An 18,872-nucleotide genomic window follows, 5' to 3' on the forward strand; every position below is an offset into this window, starting at 1 on the left:
GTGATATTTTTGTTTTACCAGAATGCTCAGGGATGGAATAGACTAGTTAACTGAGTTTTCTGTTTTAGGGGAAAGTTATAACAGACAGACTTCTGTTGTTGTTTTATACATATTCCTTAACAATTTTAAAAAATGTATCTATATATTTCTGCCTCAGTAAGCACAGTAGACTAGACCTGTTGAATATGCTGCTATTTTAGAGTTACTGTGTACAGTGTTTCTGCACACTCCATTCTAACCAGTTCAGATCATTGAAGATAGTGGACACTGCCTAAACTTGGGGTACACACTGGGAACTGGCTAATATAATATAATATATTTATTATATATAATATAATAATATGTATAAATCACTAACCAAGTAAAGATTTTGATTTAATAACCTATAGTTTACCTTTACTGAATAAAACCATATTTTAGATAAGGAAAATTCTACCTATGTCATCTGAGGGGAAAAATGTGCTAAAGAAGCTTAGAAACAGCAAAATGACACCTTGCAGCAATTTTCAGGGACCCACTTACTACTCTGACTCTTTTGTGGTGCAAGTGATAGGTTCTGTGTATAAATTAAGATTCTTGGTGGTAAATAGAACTACTTTACACTTTCTCCGTTAGTTTACCTTGGATGCCATCATTTTTCAAAGGGAAATATTGTTTGTGGACACTAAAAGTGGCCTTCTGGCACTTTTCACTATAATGAATTCATAGTCAGTTCTCTTGATTCATTTTCAGGCAAATATTATCTTATTTCTACTCTCTCAAGCCTTCACTTGTCATCAGTAGTGACTCATTATATCAAATGGTGTGGAGAGAGTAGGAACTATAAAGAATTGTGGTGCTGTCACATTTATTTTATTTCCGGGATAACAGTTTTTGTTTTGTCACACAGTTAATGGATTTGCTTCTATTAACAAGTAGGGCCTTTTGACCTAATCTTTTTTTTCACACATATTCCTGTATAAATTCTGCATCTAAAGGTGTTATGTCAGTTAACTAAATTTGGTTTATAGAAAAAAGAACCACTGCAAAGTCAATTTGTGCAGATTTGGCCCTGCGTCATTACCTGCTTTGGGGAAGGGAGAATTTTAAAAATCCATTTATTCCCAATGCAAATAACCTGAAAGTTTAAATGATTAAAGTTAGGAGATTTTTAGACAGAAAAATTGCTACTAGAAGGATATGTGGTAATGTGTTTTTTAACCAAAAAACTCTTAAATTGAAATCAGAAAATGGCAAAGGGTATAGAGGCAAATAGGAAGAAATAAAAAGCTGTTAAGTGGTAAATGGAGAGAAGCAAGTTAAGAAGTAACAGAAAACTGACAAAATAGATTTATTTCACCAACATTACACAATTGAAATGGTAAAAGGGAAATAAGCATGAAGAAGAAGTGGAGAAAATGACAAGAAATAAAAAAATAATAATAGACATTGATAGAATGAAATCAAAATTGTTTAACAAAGCAATTAAGCTTGTGGGCTGATTAGCCAGACTGCCTAAATTCAAACGAAGAATCACCTACTCATTGTGTGACCTTGGACACCTAAGAGAACTTACAAAAAGAACAACAAACCCAAAAATGAGCAGAAGGAAGGCAATTGCAGAGATCAGAGTGGAAATAAATGACATACAGACTAAAAAACTGATACAAAAGATCAATGAAATTAAGAGCTGATTCTTTGAAAACATAAACAAGATTGACAAACTTTTAACCAGACTCATCAAGAAAAAAAAGAAGACCCAGATACACAGAACAGGTTGACAGCTCTCAGAGTGGAGGGAGGTTGGGGGGCTGCGTGAAAAAAAAGTGAAAGAATTAAGCAAGAAAAGTTATGTGTGTTTGTGCATTTATGTATACATACACATATACACACATATATAAAACAGATAGACGCAGATGACAGTATGACGAGAGCCAGAGGGAAAGGGCGTGGAGGAAGGCGGAAGAGGGCAGAGGTGGATGAATAGGGGCAGAAAGAGACTTGACTCTGGGTGAGGGGCACGTGCTGCGGTGTGCAGACGATGCTTGGTTGGGTTGTACACTTGAGACCTGTATGGTTTTGTGAACCAGTCTCACCCCAATAAACTCAATAGAAAATTAAAATAAAGTGATTATTGATGTATGAGGATTTCTTATAGCCATTTTATCTTTTGTTTTCCAGTTTTCTGTGTCTCCATTGTTTGTTTTCCCTTTTGTTTGTGTTGTTTTAGTTTGGTGGTATCCTATGCTTTCTTTTTCTCTGTTTTCTATTTTTTTAAGTTATGTGCCTCAGTTTTAGTTTTTTCCTTTTTTATTGAATGTATTGGGGTGACACTGGTTAACGTAATTACTATACAAGTTTCAGGTGCCCAAATCCACAACATATCTGTACACTGTATTGTATGTTCACCCTCCCCAAGTCGAGTCTCCGTCCCTCACCATCCCCCCCCCCCACCTTCTACTACTTCCCTCATGCTGGCAATCACCACACTGTTGTCCCTGTTCATAAGTTTTTTCTTTTTTGTTCTGTGCTCATTACCTCCACCACTGCCACCAAGCCCTGCCCCTTGACAGCTGTCAGCCTGCTCTCTACCTATGAGTCTGTATCTATTTTGCTTGTTAGATCATTAGATTCCACATGTAAGTGAAATCATATAGCACTTGTCTTTCTCTGCCTGGCTTGTTCCACTTCACATAATGCTCTCCAGATCCATCCATGCTGTCACAAAGGTAAGATTTCCTTCTTTTTAATGGCTCTGTAGTATTCTGTTGTATAAATGTACCACAGCTTTTATATCCATTCATTTACTGATGGGCACCTTGGTTGTTTCTACATCTTGGCTATTGTAAATAACACTGCAATGAACACAGAGGTGCATATATTCTTTCAAATTAGTTATTTGAGTTTCTTCAGATATTTTCCCAGAAGTGGGACAGCAGGGTCATAAAGCAGTTCCATTTTTAATTTTTTGAAGTAACTCCATACTGCTTTCCACAGTATTCCCACCAGCAGTGCATAAGGGTTCCCTTTTCTGCACATTCTCACCAACATGTGTTATTTGTTGATTTACTGATGATCACGATTCTGACAGGTGTGAGGTGATATCACATTGTGGTTTTAATTTGCACTTCTCTGATGATTATTAACATTGAGCATCTTTTCATATGTCTACTGGCCATCTTTATGATCCTTTTACCATTTTTAAATTGGATTGTTTTCTTGGTGTTGAGTTTCATAAGTTTTTATAAATTTTGGATATGAATTCATTATTAGATGTATCATTGGCAAATATGTTCTCTCATTCGGTGGGCTGCATTTCATTTTGTTGCTGGGTTATTGTTTTGTTTTTTGTTTGTTTGTTTTTATGTTTTGGGGTTTGTTTGTTTTTTGCTGTGCAAAACTTTTTAGTTTGATGTAGTCCCATTTGGTTTTTTTCCTTTCTCTCCCTTGCCCAAGGCAATATATCAGAAGAAATATTGCTATGAAAATGTTTACTGCCTATTTTTCCATCTAGGTATTTAATTATTTTAAGTCTTACATTGAAATCTTTAATCCATTTTTGAGTTTATTCTTTTGTAAGATATAACTTGGTGGTTTTAGTTTCATTTGTATTGCATGTATCTGTCTCATTTTCCCAACACCATTATTGAAGACTATCTTTAACCCATTCTGTGTTTTTTCTTCCTTTCTCAAATATTAACTTACTATAACGGTGTGGGTTTATTTCTGGGCTCTCTATTCTGTTCCATTGATTTGTGTGTCTGTTTTTATGCCAGTATCATGCTGTTTTGATTACTATGGCCTTGTACAGTTTGATATCAGGTATTATGATTCTTCCAACTTTGTTCTTTCTCAAAATTGCTGTGGCTATTTGTTTGGGTTTTTTTTGTGTATGTGTGTGACACCATATAAAATTTTGGAATATTTGTTTTAGTTCTTGAAACATGCCATTGTTATCTTAATAGGAATTGTGTTGAATCTATTGACTGGTTTGGGTAATATGAACATTTTAATGATGTTCATTCTTCCTATCCATGAACATGCTAGATGCTTCCACTTATTTGTATCTTCTTCAGTTTCTTTCTTTAGTGTTTTATAATTTTCCAAGTACAGGTTGTTTGCATCCTTTGTTAAATTTATTCCTAAGTATTATACTCTTTTTGAAGCAATTGTGAATGGGGTTGTTTTCTTAGTTTCCCTTTTTGATAATTTATTATTGGTGTATAAAAATGCCAACAATTTCTAAATATTGCATTTACTTTGTATTCTTCTACCTTACTGAATTCATTTATCAAATCTAATAGTTTTTTTTTTGTAGAATCTTTAGGATTCTCTATATACAGTATCATGTCATCTGCAAATAAGGAGTTTTACTTCTTCCTTCCAATTTGGATGCCTTTGATTTCTTCTTCATGTCTGTATTTGTGGCTAGGACTTCCAGTACTGTATTGAATAAGCTTGGCAAAAATGGACATTAGCCCTGGCAGGTTGGCTTCGTGGTAGAGCGTCGGCCTGGCTTGCAGGAGTCCCAGGTTCTATTCCCGGCCAGGGTACTCAGGAGAAGCGCCCATCTGCTTCTCTACCCCTCCCCCTCTCCTTCCTCTCTGTCTCTCTCTTCCCTCCTGCAGCCAAGGCTCCACTGGAGCAGCATTTGCCCGGGCGCTGAGGATGGCTCTGTGGCCTCTGCCTCAGGCACTAGAATGGCTCTGATTGTGGCAAAGCTAAGCCCCAAGATGGGCAGAGCATCACCCCCTGGTGGGCATGCCGGGTGGATCCTGGTCGGGCGCATGCGGGAGTCTGTCTGACTGCCTCCCCGTTTCCAGCTTCGGGAAAATACAAAAAAAAAAAAAAAAAAAAAAAAAAGGACATCACAGTCTTGTTCTTGATCTTAAGGGAAGCACTTTTAGTTTTTGCCCACTGAGTATGATGTTGGCTGTATATTTGTCATAGATGGCCTTTATCATGTTGAGTAATGATCCCTCCAATCCTGCTTTGCTGAGAGTTTTTAACATGAATGAATGCTGGATTTTATTAAATGCTTTTCCTACACTTATTGATATGATCATGTGATTTTTATCCTTCTTTTTTTTTTTACATGATGTATCACATTTATTGATTTGTGGATATCATACCAACTTTGTATCCCCAGAATAAGTCCCACTTGATCATGGTGGATGATCTTTTTTTTTTTTTTTTTGTATTTTTCTGAAGCTGGAAACGGGGATAGACAGATAGACTCCCGCATGCGCCCGACCGGGATCCACCCGGCACGCCCACCAGGGGGCGATGCTCTGCCCCTCCGGGGCGTCGCTCTGTCGCGACCAGAGCCACTCTAGTGCCTGGGGCAGAGGCCAAGGAGCCATCCCCAGCGCCCGGGCCATCTTTGCTCCAATGGAGCCTTGGCTGCAGGAGGGGAAGAGAGAGACAGAGAGGAAGGAGAGGGGGAGGGGGTGGAGAAGCAGATAGGCGCTTCTCCTGTGTGCCCTGGTCGGGAATCGAACCTGGGACCTCTGCACGGCAGGCCGACACTCTACCACTGAGCCAACCGGCCAGGACCAGTGGATGATCTTTTTAATGTATTGCTGATTCCAGTTTGTTAATATTTTGTTGAGAATTTTAGCATCTGTGTTCGTTAGGGATATTGGCCTACAATTGTCTTTCTTTATAGTGCCTGTTTCTGGTGAAACCATCTAGTCCAGGACTTTTGTTTGTTAGGAGTTTTTTTCTTTTTTCTTCTTTTTTTTTTTTTTTATCACTGCTTCAATTTCACTAGTTGTAATCTGTCTATTCAGATTCTCTGATTCTCCCTGATTTAGTTTTGGAAGATTGTATGTTTCTAGAAATTTATCTTCTTAGTCCAGATTGTCCAATTTGTTGGCATATAGTTGTTTATAATATTTTCTTACAATCCTTTGTATTATTTCGGTGTCAGTGGATACTTCTCTTTTCATTTCTGATTTTATTTGTTTGAGTCCTCTTTTTTTTTCCTTGAGTCTGGTTAAAGATCTGCCAATCTTTATCTTTTCAAAGAACTAGCTTTTGGTTTCATTGATCTTTAGTATCTTTCTTTGTTAGTCTGTATATCTTTTATTTACTCTCTAATCTCTATTATTTCCTTCCTTCTACTCACTTTGGGTTTGTTTGAAGTTTCTTTAAGTGTAAAATAAGATTGGTTATTTCGGATTTTTCTTGTTTCTTGAGGTAGGCTTGTAATGCTATGAATTTTCCTCTCAGGAATACTTTCACTGTGTCTCATAGATTTTGGGTTGTTGTGTTCTCATTTTCATTTCAGGTATCTTTTTATTTCCTTTATCTCATTGTTGACCCATTCATTGTTTAGTTACATGTTATTCAGCCTCTGTGTCTTTGTGTGCTTTTCATTTTTTTTTCTTGTGATTGGTTTCTAGTTTTATACATTTATGGTCATAAAAGATGCTTGATATGATTTCAGTCTTCATAAATTCATTGAGACTTGTCTGTGTCCTAACTTGTGGTCTATCCTAGAATATGTTCTATGTGTACTTGAAAATAATATTCTGCTTTTTTGGGGTTAAATGCTCTGAAGTTATCAATTAAATCCAGCTGATCTCATATGTCACTTAAGGCCACCATTTCTTTGTTCATTTTCTGTCTGGAAGATCTATCCATTGATGTCAATGGGGTGTTAAAATGACCTACTTTGACTATTATTGTCAATGTCTCCCTTTATGTCCATCAAGATATGCTTTACATATTTAAGTGCTTCTATGTTGGATGCATAAATGTTTACAAAGGTTATATCCTCTTGTTGGGCTGATGTTTTTATCATTATATAGTGTATTTATATGTCTTTTATTATATATAGCCTTTGTTTTAAAGTCTATTTGATCAGATATAAGGATTGCCACCCCAACTTTTTTTCTCTTTCCATTTGTATGAAATATTTTTTTCTATCCCTTCACTTTCAGTCTATGTATATCTTTTGGTCTGAAGTGAGTCTTTCTTGTAGACAGCATATATATATATATATATATATATATATATATATATATATATATATATATATATATATATATATAATTTTCTTATCTATTCATCTACTCTGTCTTTTCATTGGAACATTAACCATTTACGTTTAAAGTGATTACTGATAAGTATGTGTTTATTGCCATTTTATTCTTTTAACTATGTTCCCCTGTTTCTCCTCCTTCTCCTCCTCCTCCTCCTCCTCCTCCTCCTCCTCCTCCTCCTCCTCCTCTTCTTCTTCCTAAAGCAGGCCCTTTAACATTTCTTGTTATACTAGTTTGATGGTAACAAACTCCTTTAGCTTGTCTGAGAAGCTCATTATTTCTTCTTTAATTTTTAATGATAGTCTTGCTGGGCAAAGTAGTCTCGGTTGTAGGTCCTTGATTTCCATCACTTTGAATATTTCATGCCAATCCCTTATGGCCTGAAATGTTTCTATTGGGAAATCAGCTGACAGTCTTATGGGACCTTTCTTATAGGTAACTAACTGTCTTTCTCTTGTGACTTTTAAGATTATTTATTTGGGCCCTGGCCGGTTGGCTCAGCGGTAGAGCATCAGCCTGGCGTGTGGGGGACCTGGGTTCGATTCCCGGCCAGGGCACATAGGAGAAGCGCCCATTTGCTTCTCCACCCCCCCTCCTTCCTCTCTGTCTCTCTCTTCCCCTCCCGCAGCCAAGGCTCCATTGGAGCAAAGATGGCCCGGGCGCTGGGGATGGCTCCTTGGCCTCTGCCCCAGGCGCTAGAGTGGCTCTGGTCTCGGCAGAGCGACACCCCGGAGGGGCAGAGCATCGCCCCCTGGTGGGCAGAGCATCGCCCCCTGGTGGGCGTGCCGGGTGGATCCCGGTCAGGCGCATGCGGGAGTCTGTCTGACTGTCTCTCCCTGTTTCCAGCTTCAGAAAAATACAAAAAAAAAAAAAAAGATTATTTATTTGTCTTTAACCTTTGCCATTTTAAATATGACGTGTCTAGATTTGAGCCTCTTCAGGTTTATTTTGTTTGGGACTCTCTGCACTTCCTGGACTTGTGTGTCTTTTTCCTTCACCAGTTTAGGGACATTGTGTGTCTTTTTCCTTCACCAGTTTAGGGACATTTTCAATAATTATTTTTTCATGTAGGTTCCCAATCCCTTGCTCTCTTCTCCTTCTGTTGCCCCTGTGATATGGATGTTGTTATGCTTTGTATTGTCACAAAAGACCCTTAAACTATCCTCATTTTTTTTCTTTTTGCTGCTCTAATTGGGTGTTTCTTTTGTATCTTGTCTTCCAAATCACTGATTCAGTCCTATGCTTCATCCAACTACTGTTTATTCCTTCCAATGTATTCTTCATTTCAAATATTTTATCGTTCATTTATGACTGGTCCTTTTTTTTAATTGATTTTAATTTATTGTGTTTACATAGATTTTAGTGTTACCATGAATGCATCCCCCCTCCCCCATATTCCCCTCAACATCTCCCTTACCCCCCTCCCCATAGCACCCTCCTCCTCCCTTCCCTTCAGCTTTATTACTGGTCCTTTTTATGTTTTTTTTTCTTTTTCATGCTATTGAGCATCCTAATAACCCATACTTTGAACTCTATATCTGATCAATTGCTTGCCTCCATTTTATTTAACTCTTTTTCTGAAGATATCTCCTGTTCTTTTATGTGTGGCCTGTTTCTTTCTCTCCCCATTTTGTGTTTGTTTCTGTATCTTAGATAGATCTGCTCTGACTCCTAGTTTTGATGAGGTGGTCTTATGTAGTATGTATTCTGTGGGATCCATTGCTATAATCTCCTTGATCACCTGAGCTGGGTGCTCTAGGGATGTCCCTTGTGTGGGTTATCTGAGCTCTCCTGTTGTAATTGAGTCGTTGCTATTGACACATTCTGTATGTGATCAACCCTCAGGCTGACTGACTGTGAAGCTCAACCCTGACCTTGACACACTAGCTGCTATGTAGGTGCTGACTACATGAAGCAGAATTCACCTCAGCAGGGTTAGGTGCCTGCTAGTATCTCCCTTTGGATATGCCACTTGTGAAGCTTATTGGATCCTGATCTGATGTTGTCTGAATCTGTCCACTGGGTGTCAGTTCTGGACCTCTTCGGAGGTACTCTGGTGCAGGACAGTGTAAGACACTGCCTGTGACTGGTCCTCAGCAATCTGTCTCAATGTGGCTTCTTCTGTAAATTTTTAGTTACTGGGAGGACTTCTCTTCAGCTAGTCTTCAGTTGGTTTTTCAGGATGATTGTTCTATAATTTAGTTCAGTTTTGTTTCTTTTTGTGTGATTACCATTGGGGTTATGTAAAAGAAAGTTTCGTGTATACAGTAGTCTTTTTTTTTCTGAATGCATCTTATCTCCATTTCCCTTTGCAAATTTAGATATTTAACCCCATTTGTTTCTTGTTTTTGTTGTCATAAATTATTCCTATCTGTGCTGTGATTTCATTTCCAAATCATAATAGCTATTTTCTTCTTTTTAATTTTTTTTATCTCCTTAAACCTTTATGTTATATTCAAGTGTTTAATACACTATTCTGAAAAAGGGTTGCAATATAGTTTTGTATCCTTTTGTCTTTTTGCAGAATAATCACCTCGAATAATTCCTGGAATGGTGGTTTTGTAGTGGTAAATTCTCTCAGTTTCTGTATGTCTGAAAAAGTCTTTATTTCTCCTTTATGTCTAAATGATAACTATGCTGCATGTATTATTATTCTTGGCTGGCAATTTCTCTCTTTCAATACTTTGAATATTTGATTCTACTGTATACTAGCTTATAGGGTTTCTGCTGAAAATTTGATAATAATCTAATGGAATTTCTTTTATATGTTACTGTCTTCTTTTCCTTGGCTGCCTTAAGAATTCTTTCTTTGTCATTAATTTTTGATAGATTTAATACAATGTGCCTTGGAGAAGGCTTTTTTGGATTGAAATAATTAGATGTTATGATTGCTTCTTGGATAAGGATCCAGCTGTTTCTATAGGTTCAGGAAGTTCTCATCAATTATTTGTTTGCAAAGGCTCTCTGTTCCCTTCTCTCTTTTTTCTGGAATACCCATTACTCTTATTTTGCTCTTTTCTGGTAGAGTCAGATAGTTTTCGTAGTGTTCTTTGATTAAAGAAAAAACTCTCATTCTCTGTCTTATTCCTTCTACATCATTTCTGGATTTCTATCTTTGATATCACTAATTCTTTCCTTCATCTGGTCAGGTTTACTGCCTAAGCTAACTAGTTCATTCTTCATCTCTTATAGTGAGTTTTTCATCTCTAGATTTTCTATTTGGTTCATTTTTAAGGGTTCAATCTCTTCGGTTAAGTACTCCTTTTGTTTGTTGATTTTATTTCTGACTTTATTAAACTGCCTATTTGTAGGTTTGTTTTTTGTTTGTTGGTTGGTGTTTTGTATCTCATTGAGTTTTTCCAGAACTGCACTCTTAAATTCTCTATCATTTAAATCACATATATCTATGTCTTTTAGTTTATTTTCTAGAGAAATTCTGAGCTGCCTCATTACTTTGATTTCTTTCTGAGCTGCCTCATTACTTTGATTTCTCATGGAATCTGATGGATTATTTCTCTTCCTTATACATCTATGAAAATGAAATTTACTTTTTTTTTAATTTAAAGAGTGACATTTCTCTATTTAGTAGGTTGGTTTGATGTCTTTCTTTTGTTTTCCAGTAGGTGGCTCTGAAGTGTAAGTTTCTTAGTTTCTCTCATACTGCTCTAGCTCTTAGAACCCTGTAGTATGGTGTAAAATGCTGTGTATTCCCTGAGAAGGTGGGTGTCTCATCTGTGACCAGATTGCCTCAGTCTCAGGGCACCACTTCTGTTGGGGAATATTGTGAGCAATGGGGTTCTGAACCTGTGAAATCCCAGCACTTTCCTCTTCAACCAAACTCTGGCAGCAGTGCAAGGGGTAGCGGATGAGCTGGAAGAGGCCAGCTGGTTCCTTTGTGGCTTTGTTCTTCCCCCATTAGTGGCAACTGCAAGACCTCAGCTGCTTTACCTCTGTATCTTCACCCCTGTTACTGGGATTAGCCACAATGTGCCCTCTGCCACTCTGGGAAAAATACTTCTGCCTCTCTAGTTCTCAGGGCTGCAGATAATATGCTCTGTAGCCCAACACTGACTGATACCACTGCTTCTGGTATCTGCTGTTAGCTCTGGGTGTGTGTGGAGAGGGGGTCAGACTCAATGGCTTTGTTTTTGTGTCTGGATATGGCAGCCACCAGACAATCACAGCCACACCTCTGTGCTCTATCTCTGACCAGCTCACTGGGTTCATCCATAGCACCTACCTACCACTCCTTTGGGAATTCTCACTGTATCTCTCTGCTCGTCTAGGCTCAAGGGACTGCCAGTGGCAACCTGATTCCTCTCTTCTCCCAAGACCCACAGCAAGCTCCGGCTACATCTGTGGCAACCATCTCTGCTCTTCTCCCTTATCTCCTCCCTTGCTTGCTCCAACTCACCCACCCTCAGATGTTCTAATGCACAGATCTCTCAGATGTGTTCTTGTATAGAGCAGAGAATCCTTTGTTCAATTATAGCCATTCAAATTGTTGTAACTATAAGAGAAACCTCTCACACTGTCATTCCTCTGACATCACTCTGAGTTTGCTTTTATATGAATACTTTTTTTTTAACATATCAGAAGTCCTAAAAGTTCAGTTTTATTATTGTCTGATAATTTTGGGAACATTCCATTTAAACGCTTATTTATTTCTATAAATGAGAATTGAGCTCCTTTAATTTAAGAAAATATTAGTAAAATATTATATACAAAGGCCTTTCTGAATTCCTGACAACATCATCATCATCATTATCATTATTGAGGCTACTGCCATAGGGAAAATGTTCATTAATGAAGAACATCTCAAAGAAAAGAAAAGGATCCAGGAGTTTTATAGAGACAGGTAAACAAAGAAGTCATCCATGAGTCATATGGGAGTCATGAGGAAGCATGAAGATGGTTCTTCCCTGGGAATATGGCAGGTCAATGTGGTCCTTTGCAGTTAACCATTTCTCAGAACACTAAAGGGAGGGATCTTAACCATTTCTGATTTTTAGTTGCATGACTTCTATATTTCTAGAAGGCTCATAAAAGTTTAAAACTGTAATGAAATGACTCTGCTTTGTCAATTTTGTCTATTAAATTTGTCTGTGTTCTTCTTTATATGCCATACTACGTCTGCTTGCCTTTTTTGTTTTGTTTTGTTTTTCTGTGCTTATGACTGATCTCTATAACTTAATCACAGGTTCTCTGAGGAAAGGAACTATGTCTTGTATTGATTTCTATTTCTCCTCCCCCTCCTCTCTTCTCTTTTTGCCTAACACTTAACCAGAAGTTATTGATGTTCAGTAAGAAGACAAATTATTTCTTTTTTAATGTGCTAAGACAGTAGCCTTATAAGAGATAAGCTTTTAAGAATTGGAAAATAGCATCCAAGAACTTTCAAAGTCACTTATTCAACAGTTTTTTACAGAAAATTTATGGATGAACAAATATTTTTTTCTAATTAGTTTTATTCTGGTTGCACACCTAAGGCCAAGCTATTGTTTTGGTAGGTGATCACTGAGATCACCTTTATGTGCAAAAATCAATGTCCAGTGATATTTTTTACCAACTTCCTACTCACCAGTATACCTGTCTTACTGATTCATCCTGTGGACCCAGGGCATTGTTCAGATTATAAAACATTATACTAGAAGAAATTTCATGAAGTTTATGCATTGTGTAGGCTCTAGGAAGATCTTACAATCTCATAGTAGTAAAGATGCCATTTTAAATGATGCTCAGGCCTAGAATTCTATTTCAAGTAAAATATCAGGAATTAATTAGAAAAAAAATGAGCTGGATATTTGAAATGAGTGAAACAAAAGAAACTTAAGCATTTAGGATGAGGCTCTAAATATAAATTGTACTATACTTTTTTTTTTTTTGTATTTTTCTGAAGCTGGAAATGGGGAGGCAGTCAGACTCCCGCATACGCCCGACCGGGATCCACCCGGCATGCCCACCAGGGGGCGATGCTCTGCCCATCTTGGGGCATAGCTCTGCCGCAATCAGAGCCATTCTAGCGCCTGAGGCAGAGGCCACAGAGCCATCCTCAGCACCTGGGCAAATGCTGCTCCAGTGGAGCCTTGGCTGCGGGAGGGGAAGAGAGTGACAGAGAGGAAGGAGAGGGGGAGGGGTGGAGAAGCAGATGGGTGCTTCTCCTGTGTGCCCTGGCCGGGAATCGAACCCGGGACTCCTGCACGCCAGGCTGACACTCTACCACTGAGCCAACCGGCCAGGGCCTGTACTATACTTTTGATGATAAAAATAATCTTTTCTACCTATTCAACAAGGCTTAATGGAAGCATAATAAAAGAGTAGGTTAATATTTATAAGAGCTTAAAGTAACAAAGTATAATCAATTGCAAAATAGTTAAAGGACATCTATATTGTCAATGAATACAATTTTAGTGAAGGCAACAAAATAACTTTAGAAGAGGCTATTTCAGTCTCCATTGCAATAATTACATTTACAGAAAGATAAGCAGATTGTGCTGCCCAGGAGGTTATACATTTGCAAATTCTGCACTTAGCTTTTATGAGCAACAAGTGCCAAGACTTACTCAAAAACAAAAAAACACACTGTTTAGGTTATGTCATAGGGTCAATACAGAGAATCCAGTCTCCAAAATCTTCTACATCTGGCTGAGCAAGTTTAACTTTAAGTCCCCCTCTAGATGCTAGCTTTTTAGTACTGTAAGTGATAATCAGTGTGCATTATGATGACTCTAGGGTACTACAGTTTATTAATGAGTCCTGAATAATTAATAATTTGTTGAATATAGTTATAATATTCTAATTCTTTGAAAATCTGGGATTCTGAATGGAAAATGTTACCAATCAACCTGAATATTTAGTTGACCAAACCCTTCATTTCCTGATAATTCTGAGGCATTTATTATACAGTCTTTGTAGGTGGATTTTTGTTTTCCTAAAAAGAAGGGGAAATTGTAAGGGAATAGATCTCAAGGGTTAGATCCTTGGCTGTAAAGGCTCTCCCTTGGATTGCTTTTGGCTGTTGGCTGTAGCAACTTATTTTCTTGCAGAGATGAAGCATCTGGTTTTTGTTATCTCAATGATGTTGTCCTGGGAATATTACGATTGCGACGGAAATTTGACCGTATTCTCTATGTGGATTTGGATCTGCACCATGGAGACGGTAAGCCCTTCACTTTCAAGGGTGCTTTGCTGCTAGGACAACAGGTTTTTGTCAGTAAAATCTTCTAGGCAGCTGGTAAAAGGTGAAATACCTGTTGCAATTGAAAATTTCCTAACTGAGAATCCTAAAAGTAGAGAGTATTTTAACTGATTCAATTTCTCCTTTGCTTATGAGGCTGCTGCTTTAAAATACCAGATTTCTCTGATTTCTCCTCTTCTCTCCTGCAGTAGCAAAGCTCCCCAGTAAAGAATGTTAAGATGTGGAAATCTTACCTAACATTTACTCCAGTGCTCCGTAACCTCCCTCAGGTTACTTCCATAAGTTTTCAGTGAAATCTGAAGTTAGAGTTGACAGTCTTGATGTTTCTCTCAAGATTAGAATGGGTGCATGATGAAATAACATTCTGAATTTTTCACCAATAGGGATGCCAATGCACATAGTGATCAGAATATGTGCCACTTTCTTTGTATTGATAAAATATTTAGTCCTGCACACACAAATCCAAGGCATCTTCTCTTAACTTTTAATAGCAGCAGAATCTTTAACATTGGCCTTAAATCCATTAATTTCCTCTTAGAAGACTTCACTGAAAGTATGTATCCAGCCTTCCTATGTACTATGTACTGTACATCTTCAATGTAGAGCTTCAGTGACAGTTACCCACATTCTGTTTCTTTAACAAATCCTGTGGGTGGCACATATTTCTATTGATCTAAGAACATTTACCCAGTAAAATTAGTTAAGGGTGTTTCCTCCCATCCCTCATATCAGAAGTTGCTATTTCCCTTTTTCTAGGGATTTTGAGAGACAGATGAACATAATCAAGACATAAAAGAGAGAAAGAACAGTATATGACAGAGGCTAAGGTTGGCTCTGCTGCCTAAATAGGAAAAGAAGAAAGAAATTGTGGGAGAAACCTCCCCAGGGCATTCATTGAGATGGATGCTATTATGCGATGATGACAGAAAACTAAAGGATATCAGAGAGAAGAGAGAAGGGTTAAAAACAATGAACATAATACTTTGACAACAATGTCTACTGAATATCTGAATCCTCAGCCAATGCAAAACTCAGCCTTGCTCAAAACCTTCAGAGGCTCCTTATCACCTATAACAAGGGCAACATTTGGCCCACAGCTTGTTTTTGTATGGCCAGTGAGCTAAGAATGATTTTTATATTTTTACAAGGCTGCAAAGAAAAAACAAAATGTAATAGAGATCCTGAAGTTTGGAAGGGCTAAAATATTTACTATATATTCACTTGATTTGCTAACCATTGGCCCATAGCAATGGTTCTCAAAGTCAAATGTATATCAAGATGACCTAGGGAAACTTGTGTTAAATTACCAATTCCTGGGCCATATCTACCAAGATGTTCAGATTTAGTAGATCTGGTATGGAACTTGGGAATCCACATTTTAACAGCACCCCAGTTGAGCTGTTCCATGGGCCACACTTTGACAAACGGGTCTTCACGGTAAAGTCCATACTCTTTATCCTATCTTTCAGGCCCACCTCAAAGAGGCCTCACCTCTTCTCTCCAGCCTTCTCTTTCACAACTTGCTGTCTAGTCTACTCTACTAATGATCACCAAACGTGTCTCACTGTGCCCACCTTCCTGATTTGGCATCACTCTTTCCTAACTTAGTTTTGTTTTCTTCTTCCCTTTTGAATCTCCAAGTTCTACCCACAAGCTCAAGTTCCAAGAGTAGCAGATTTGCCTTGACCACTCCAGCCCAAGCGTTCTCTCCCCTGCTCACCTGTATTGTTTATATTGCTGATTTGATATGTAATTATATATTGTTTTATATTACTAATTCTTTATGTCTTCTCTCATACAAACTCAGTTCCTCCAAAATAGAGTTCATGTTATTTACCTTTCTGTCCTGAACAATGGCTTGAACAAATAGAACTATGCTTACGCTATAGTAGAGGTTCAGTAAAATATTTGCTGAATGAATGAATGATTATGAAATTCAAGCTATTAGTGTCAGAGTTTAAGAATAGCATTAACTCTATTGAACCACATAATAATGAAATAAGACTGTCACCTGAAACCGTTTTTTCCATTTGCAATGTTATTTCTATACCATTTAGAGTTTCCTGTTTTAGCCAATTTTTATGGTGTGTTTCATTTCAGTTTATTTTCCCTCTTCAGCACCTCCCTTCCAGTGACCCCTGCCCCACCTCCAAATTCTTGCACATTCGGTTTATTTTAAATCTCCCATGATTCCATAACTAGCATTCTGTGGTGGCTTCACTAGCACTCCTACCTGTCCTCACCTTCTTTTGTCTACTACCAACCACTCTTTTCATTCACACCAAGCCCATACCCTCCACCTATCTGTCTATGCAAAGTAGAACTTTCTAACAATGCCTTATGGCATTTTCTGTGAGAAGAGATACAAATGGCTACTAAACATATGAAAAAGTGCTCAAAGCCCTAATACTCAGAGAAATGCAAATTAGAACAAGACCATTCTTTCTGCCTATGATTAAAAAGAATAATAACAACCAGAGCCAGTCAGAGTGTGAAAATAGGAACTCTCTGACCCCATTGATAGAAGTGTAAATTGGTACCAGCTTTCTGGATGTATAAATAATCAGAATTTTCTGGAAGTATAAATAATTATACTTTAGTTTCTAAGTTAAAATGCTATTTCAATTTATTTTGTTTTGTTTTGTTTACTTAATGCTTTGTGCCTGGAACCTTTAACTGGTATTAACTGCCTCCCTAGGGCAAAACATAAGGCTTGGGAAATTCAAACATATTTGTGATATACAAATACAGTTAATACTATTTTAAGGTCACTGTCAGCCTCTAATGAAGACTGAACACATTAAGTAAACACAGAGACAATTTCTTTGTTTGAAATGTAAAAAGAGTGTAGTGCACAAATTTGCTAATAATAGTCCTTCCATTTTACAGAGGGATTATCTGGTAATATCTGATGCAGGGAGGAAAGATGTGGAGGTGGGCAGTGGTTTATCTGAACAAGTAGCGCTTATAAGGGTTACATGTTTTATTTCCCATGCCTCTATTCATTCTCTGACTCTGTTTAAATGGAAAGAAGACTCCTTTCTAGAAAAGTTTTTCCCCATCTATTTCCAAACTGCTATTGAGGGACAAGGCCAGGGCTGCTTTCAGCCTTCTATGTTTTAGCTAGAAAGATGTACTGTAAGTTACTTAGTACATACTTTGGGAGAACTGCATTTATAACCAAATCTATATCATAGAGAACCAGTTTATAATTAGGTTTCACTATATAATGCCTAATGTTTGTATTGGCCACATTTTTTACATGGTTGCCATATTGTACTTATTTTGTACTAAATCCTAATAATTTAACTAGAATGACTGAAACAAAACAAAACATAAAACTCACAAGGCTGTGCCACTTTCCTCTATTTAGTTCTGTTGATAATGCCTCAATTTTGAGCTCAAGCCCTTCCTCAGCTTTTTGAACAGGTCGTCAAAGAGAGCCTGGACATCCCATTGCTTGGAAAGGGGAAGTCCAGTTATAGTTTGCCATGAATTTGAAAAGGAACCTCATTCTGTAATGACAGAGATCAGAGACCTGAGGGTTTTGTTACTTTATTCCTCAGCTTGTTAGCTTCATTATTGCTACCTTCTTGTCTCTCTTCCTTCCCAAAGCTGCTTTCTAGAGTTTCAGTAGTGGAAAACAGAAGTTGCATATATGAAGTGATTCTTCTGTTTCTTTCTCTGGTAGGTGTAGAAGATGCCTTCAGTTTCACCTCCAAAGTTATGACCGTGTCCCTGCACAAATTCTCCCCAGGATTTTTCCCAGGCAAGTGATCTGTGTGCTCAGTATTACATTGAGGAATAAATACTGCAGTTCTCTACATTTCTTATATTATATTGAATAGTTCCATACTATTAATGCATTATTGATGCTACTTTATGCAAAATTTTAACACAGGTCATTTCATTTGATAGTAATAAGAGGAATATGATGCCGTTTCTTATTCCAGATGACTTTTATGGACTGTCCATCGATAACTCACTTACACTTATGGTACTATCAGATAATTTGTGTGTGTATCTCCCAACAGCCTGATAATTGTAATGTTATATTAATATTATGTCAATCTCAGATATATGGAAAGTCAAAACCAAGAATCAATCTCTTTTTTCCCAGCCAGATGAAATCTAAGGTTTTCCATTTTCTTGCAATTTTTCTGCTTCCCCAACATTGTTTCCAGTAGTCACTTCTCCATATTATTCTCTTAATTTCCTTCCCTTAGAAACCATCCCAGGATGGTGTTCCTAACTGACCTTTTGGTTTTCTGAATATCTATCAGAGAATTCTTCAACTTTTCTAGTTCACATGTTCTGAAAACTGTTCATGGTACCCCTCTCTTTTATAGGAACAGGTGATGTGTCTGATGTTGGCCTAGGGAAGGGACGCTACTACAGTGTGAATGTGCCCATTCAAGATGGTATACAGGATGAGAAGTATTACCACATCTATGAAAGGTATGGCAGTGATGCTGAACCAATTATAGGCGGATTACATCTGTAAAATGAAATGGCCCTAATCTCACAGAATTCTTGTTTCCAAAGAACAATTTGCAGGGAAAAAAGATACTATATACTTGTGTAGCCTTTGTACACTTCTCAGTACGTTTATTTGATTAGGTAACCATCCCTTGTTTGGGAGAGCC

At 37.6% G+C, this 18,872-nt stretch overlaps 1 protein-coding gene across 11 annotated transcripts in view; it reads left to right on the top strand.

Annotated features, from left to right (window-relative positions):
- The window catches only part of HDAC8 (histone deacetylase 8), a 288,934-nt gene that overhangs the window by 57,065 nt on the left and 212,997 nt on the right, over nt 1-18,872 (top strand). For all 11 annotated transcript variants that reach the window (XM_066357082.1, XM_066357083.1, XM_066357085.1 and 8 more), the window contains 3 exons: nt 14,075-14,187; nt 17,918-17,995; nt 18,576-18,684. In XM_066357082.1, coding sequence (XP_066213179.1) covers nt 14,075-14,187; nt 17,918-17,995; nt 18,576-18,684 — 300 coding nt within the window. The remainder of the gene's footprint in view (nt 1-14,074; nt 14,188-17,917; nt 17,996-18,575; nt 18,685-18,872) is intronic.

This window comes from Saccopteryx leptura, chromosome X (assembly GCF_036850995.1).
Source record: "Saccopteryx leptura isolate mSacLep1 chromosome X, mSacLep1_pri_phased_curated, whole genome shotgun sequence".
Taxonomy (NCBI): Eukaryota; Metazoa; Chordata; class Mammalia; order Chiroptera; family Emballonuridae; genus Saccopteryx; species Saccopteryx leptura.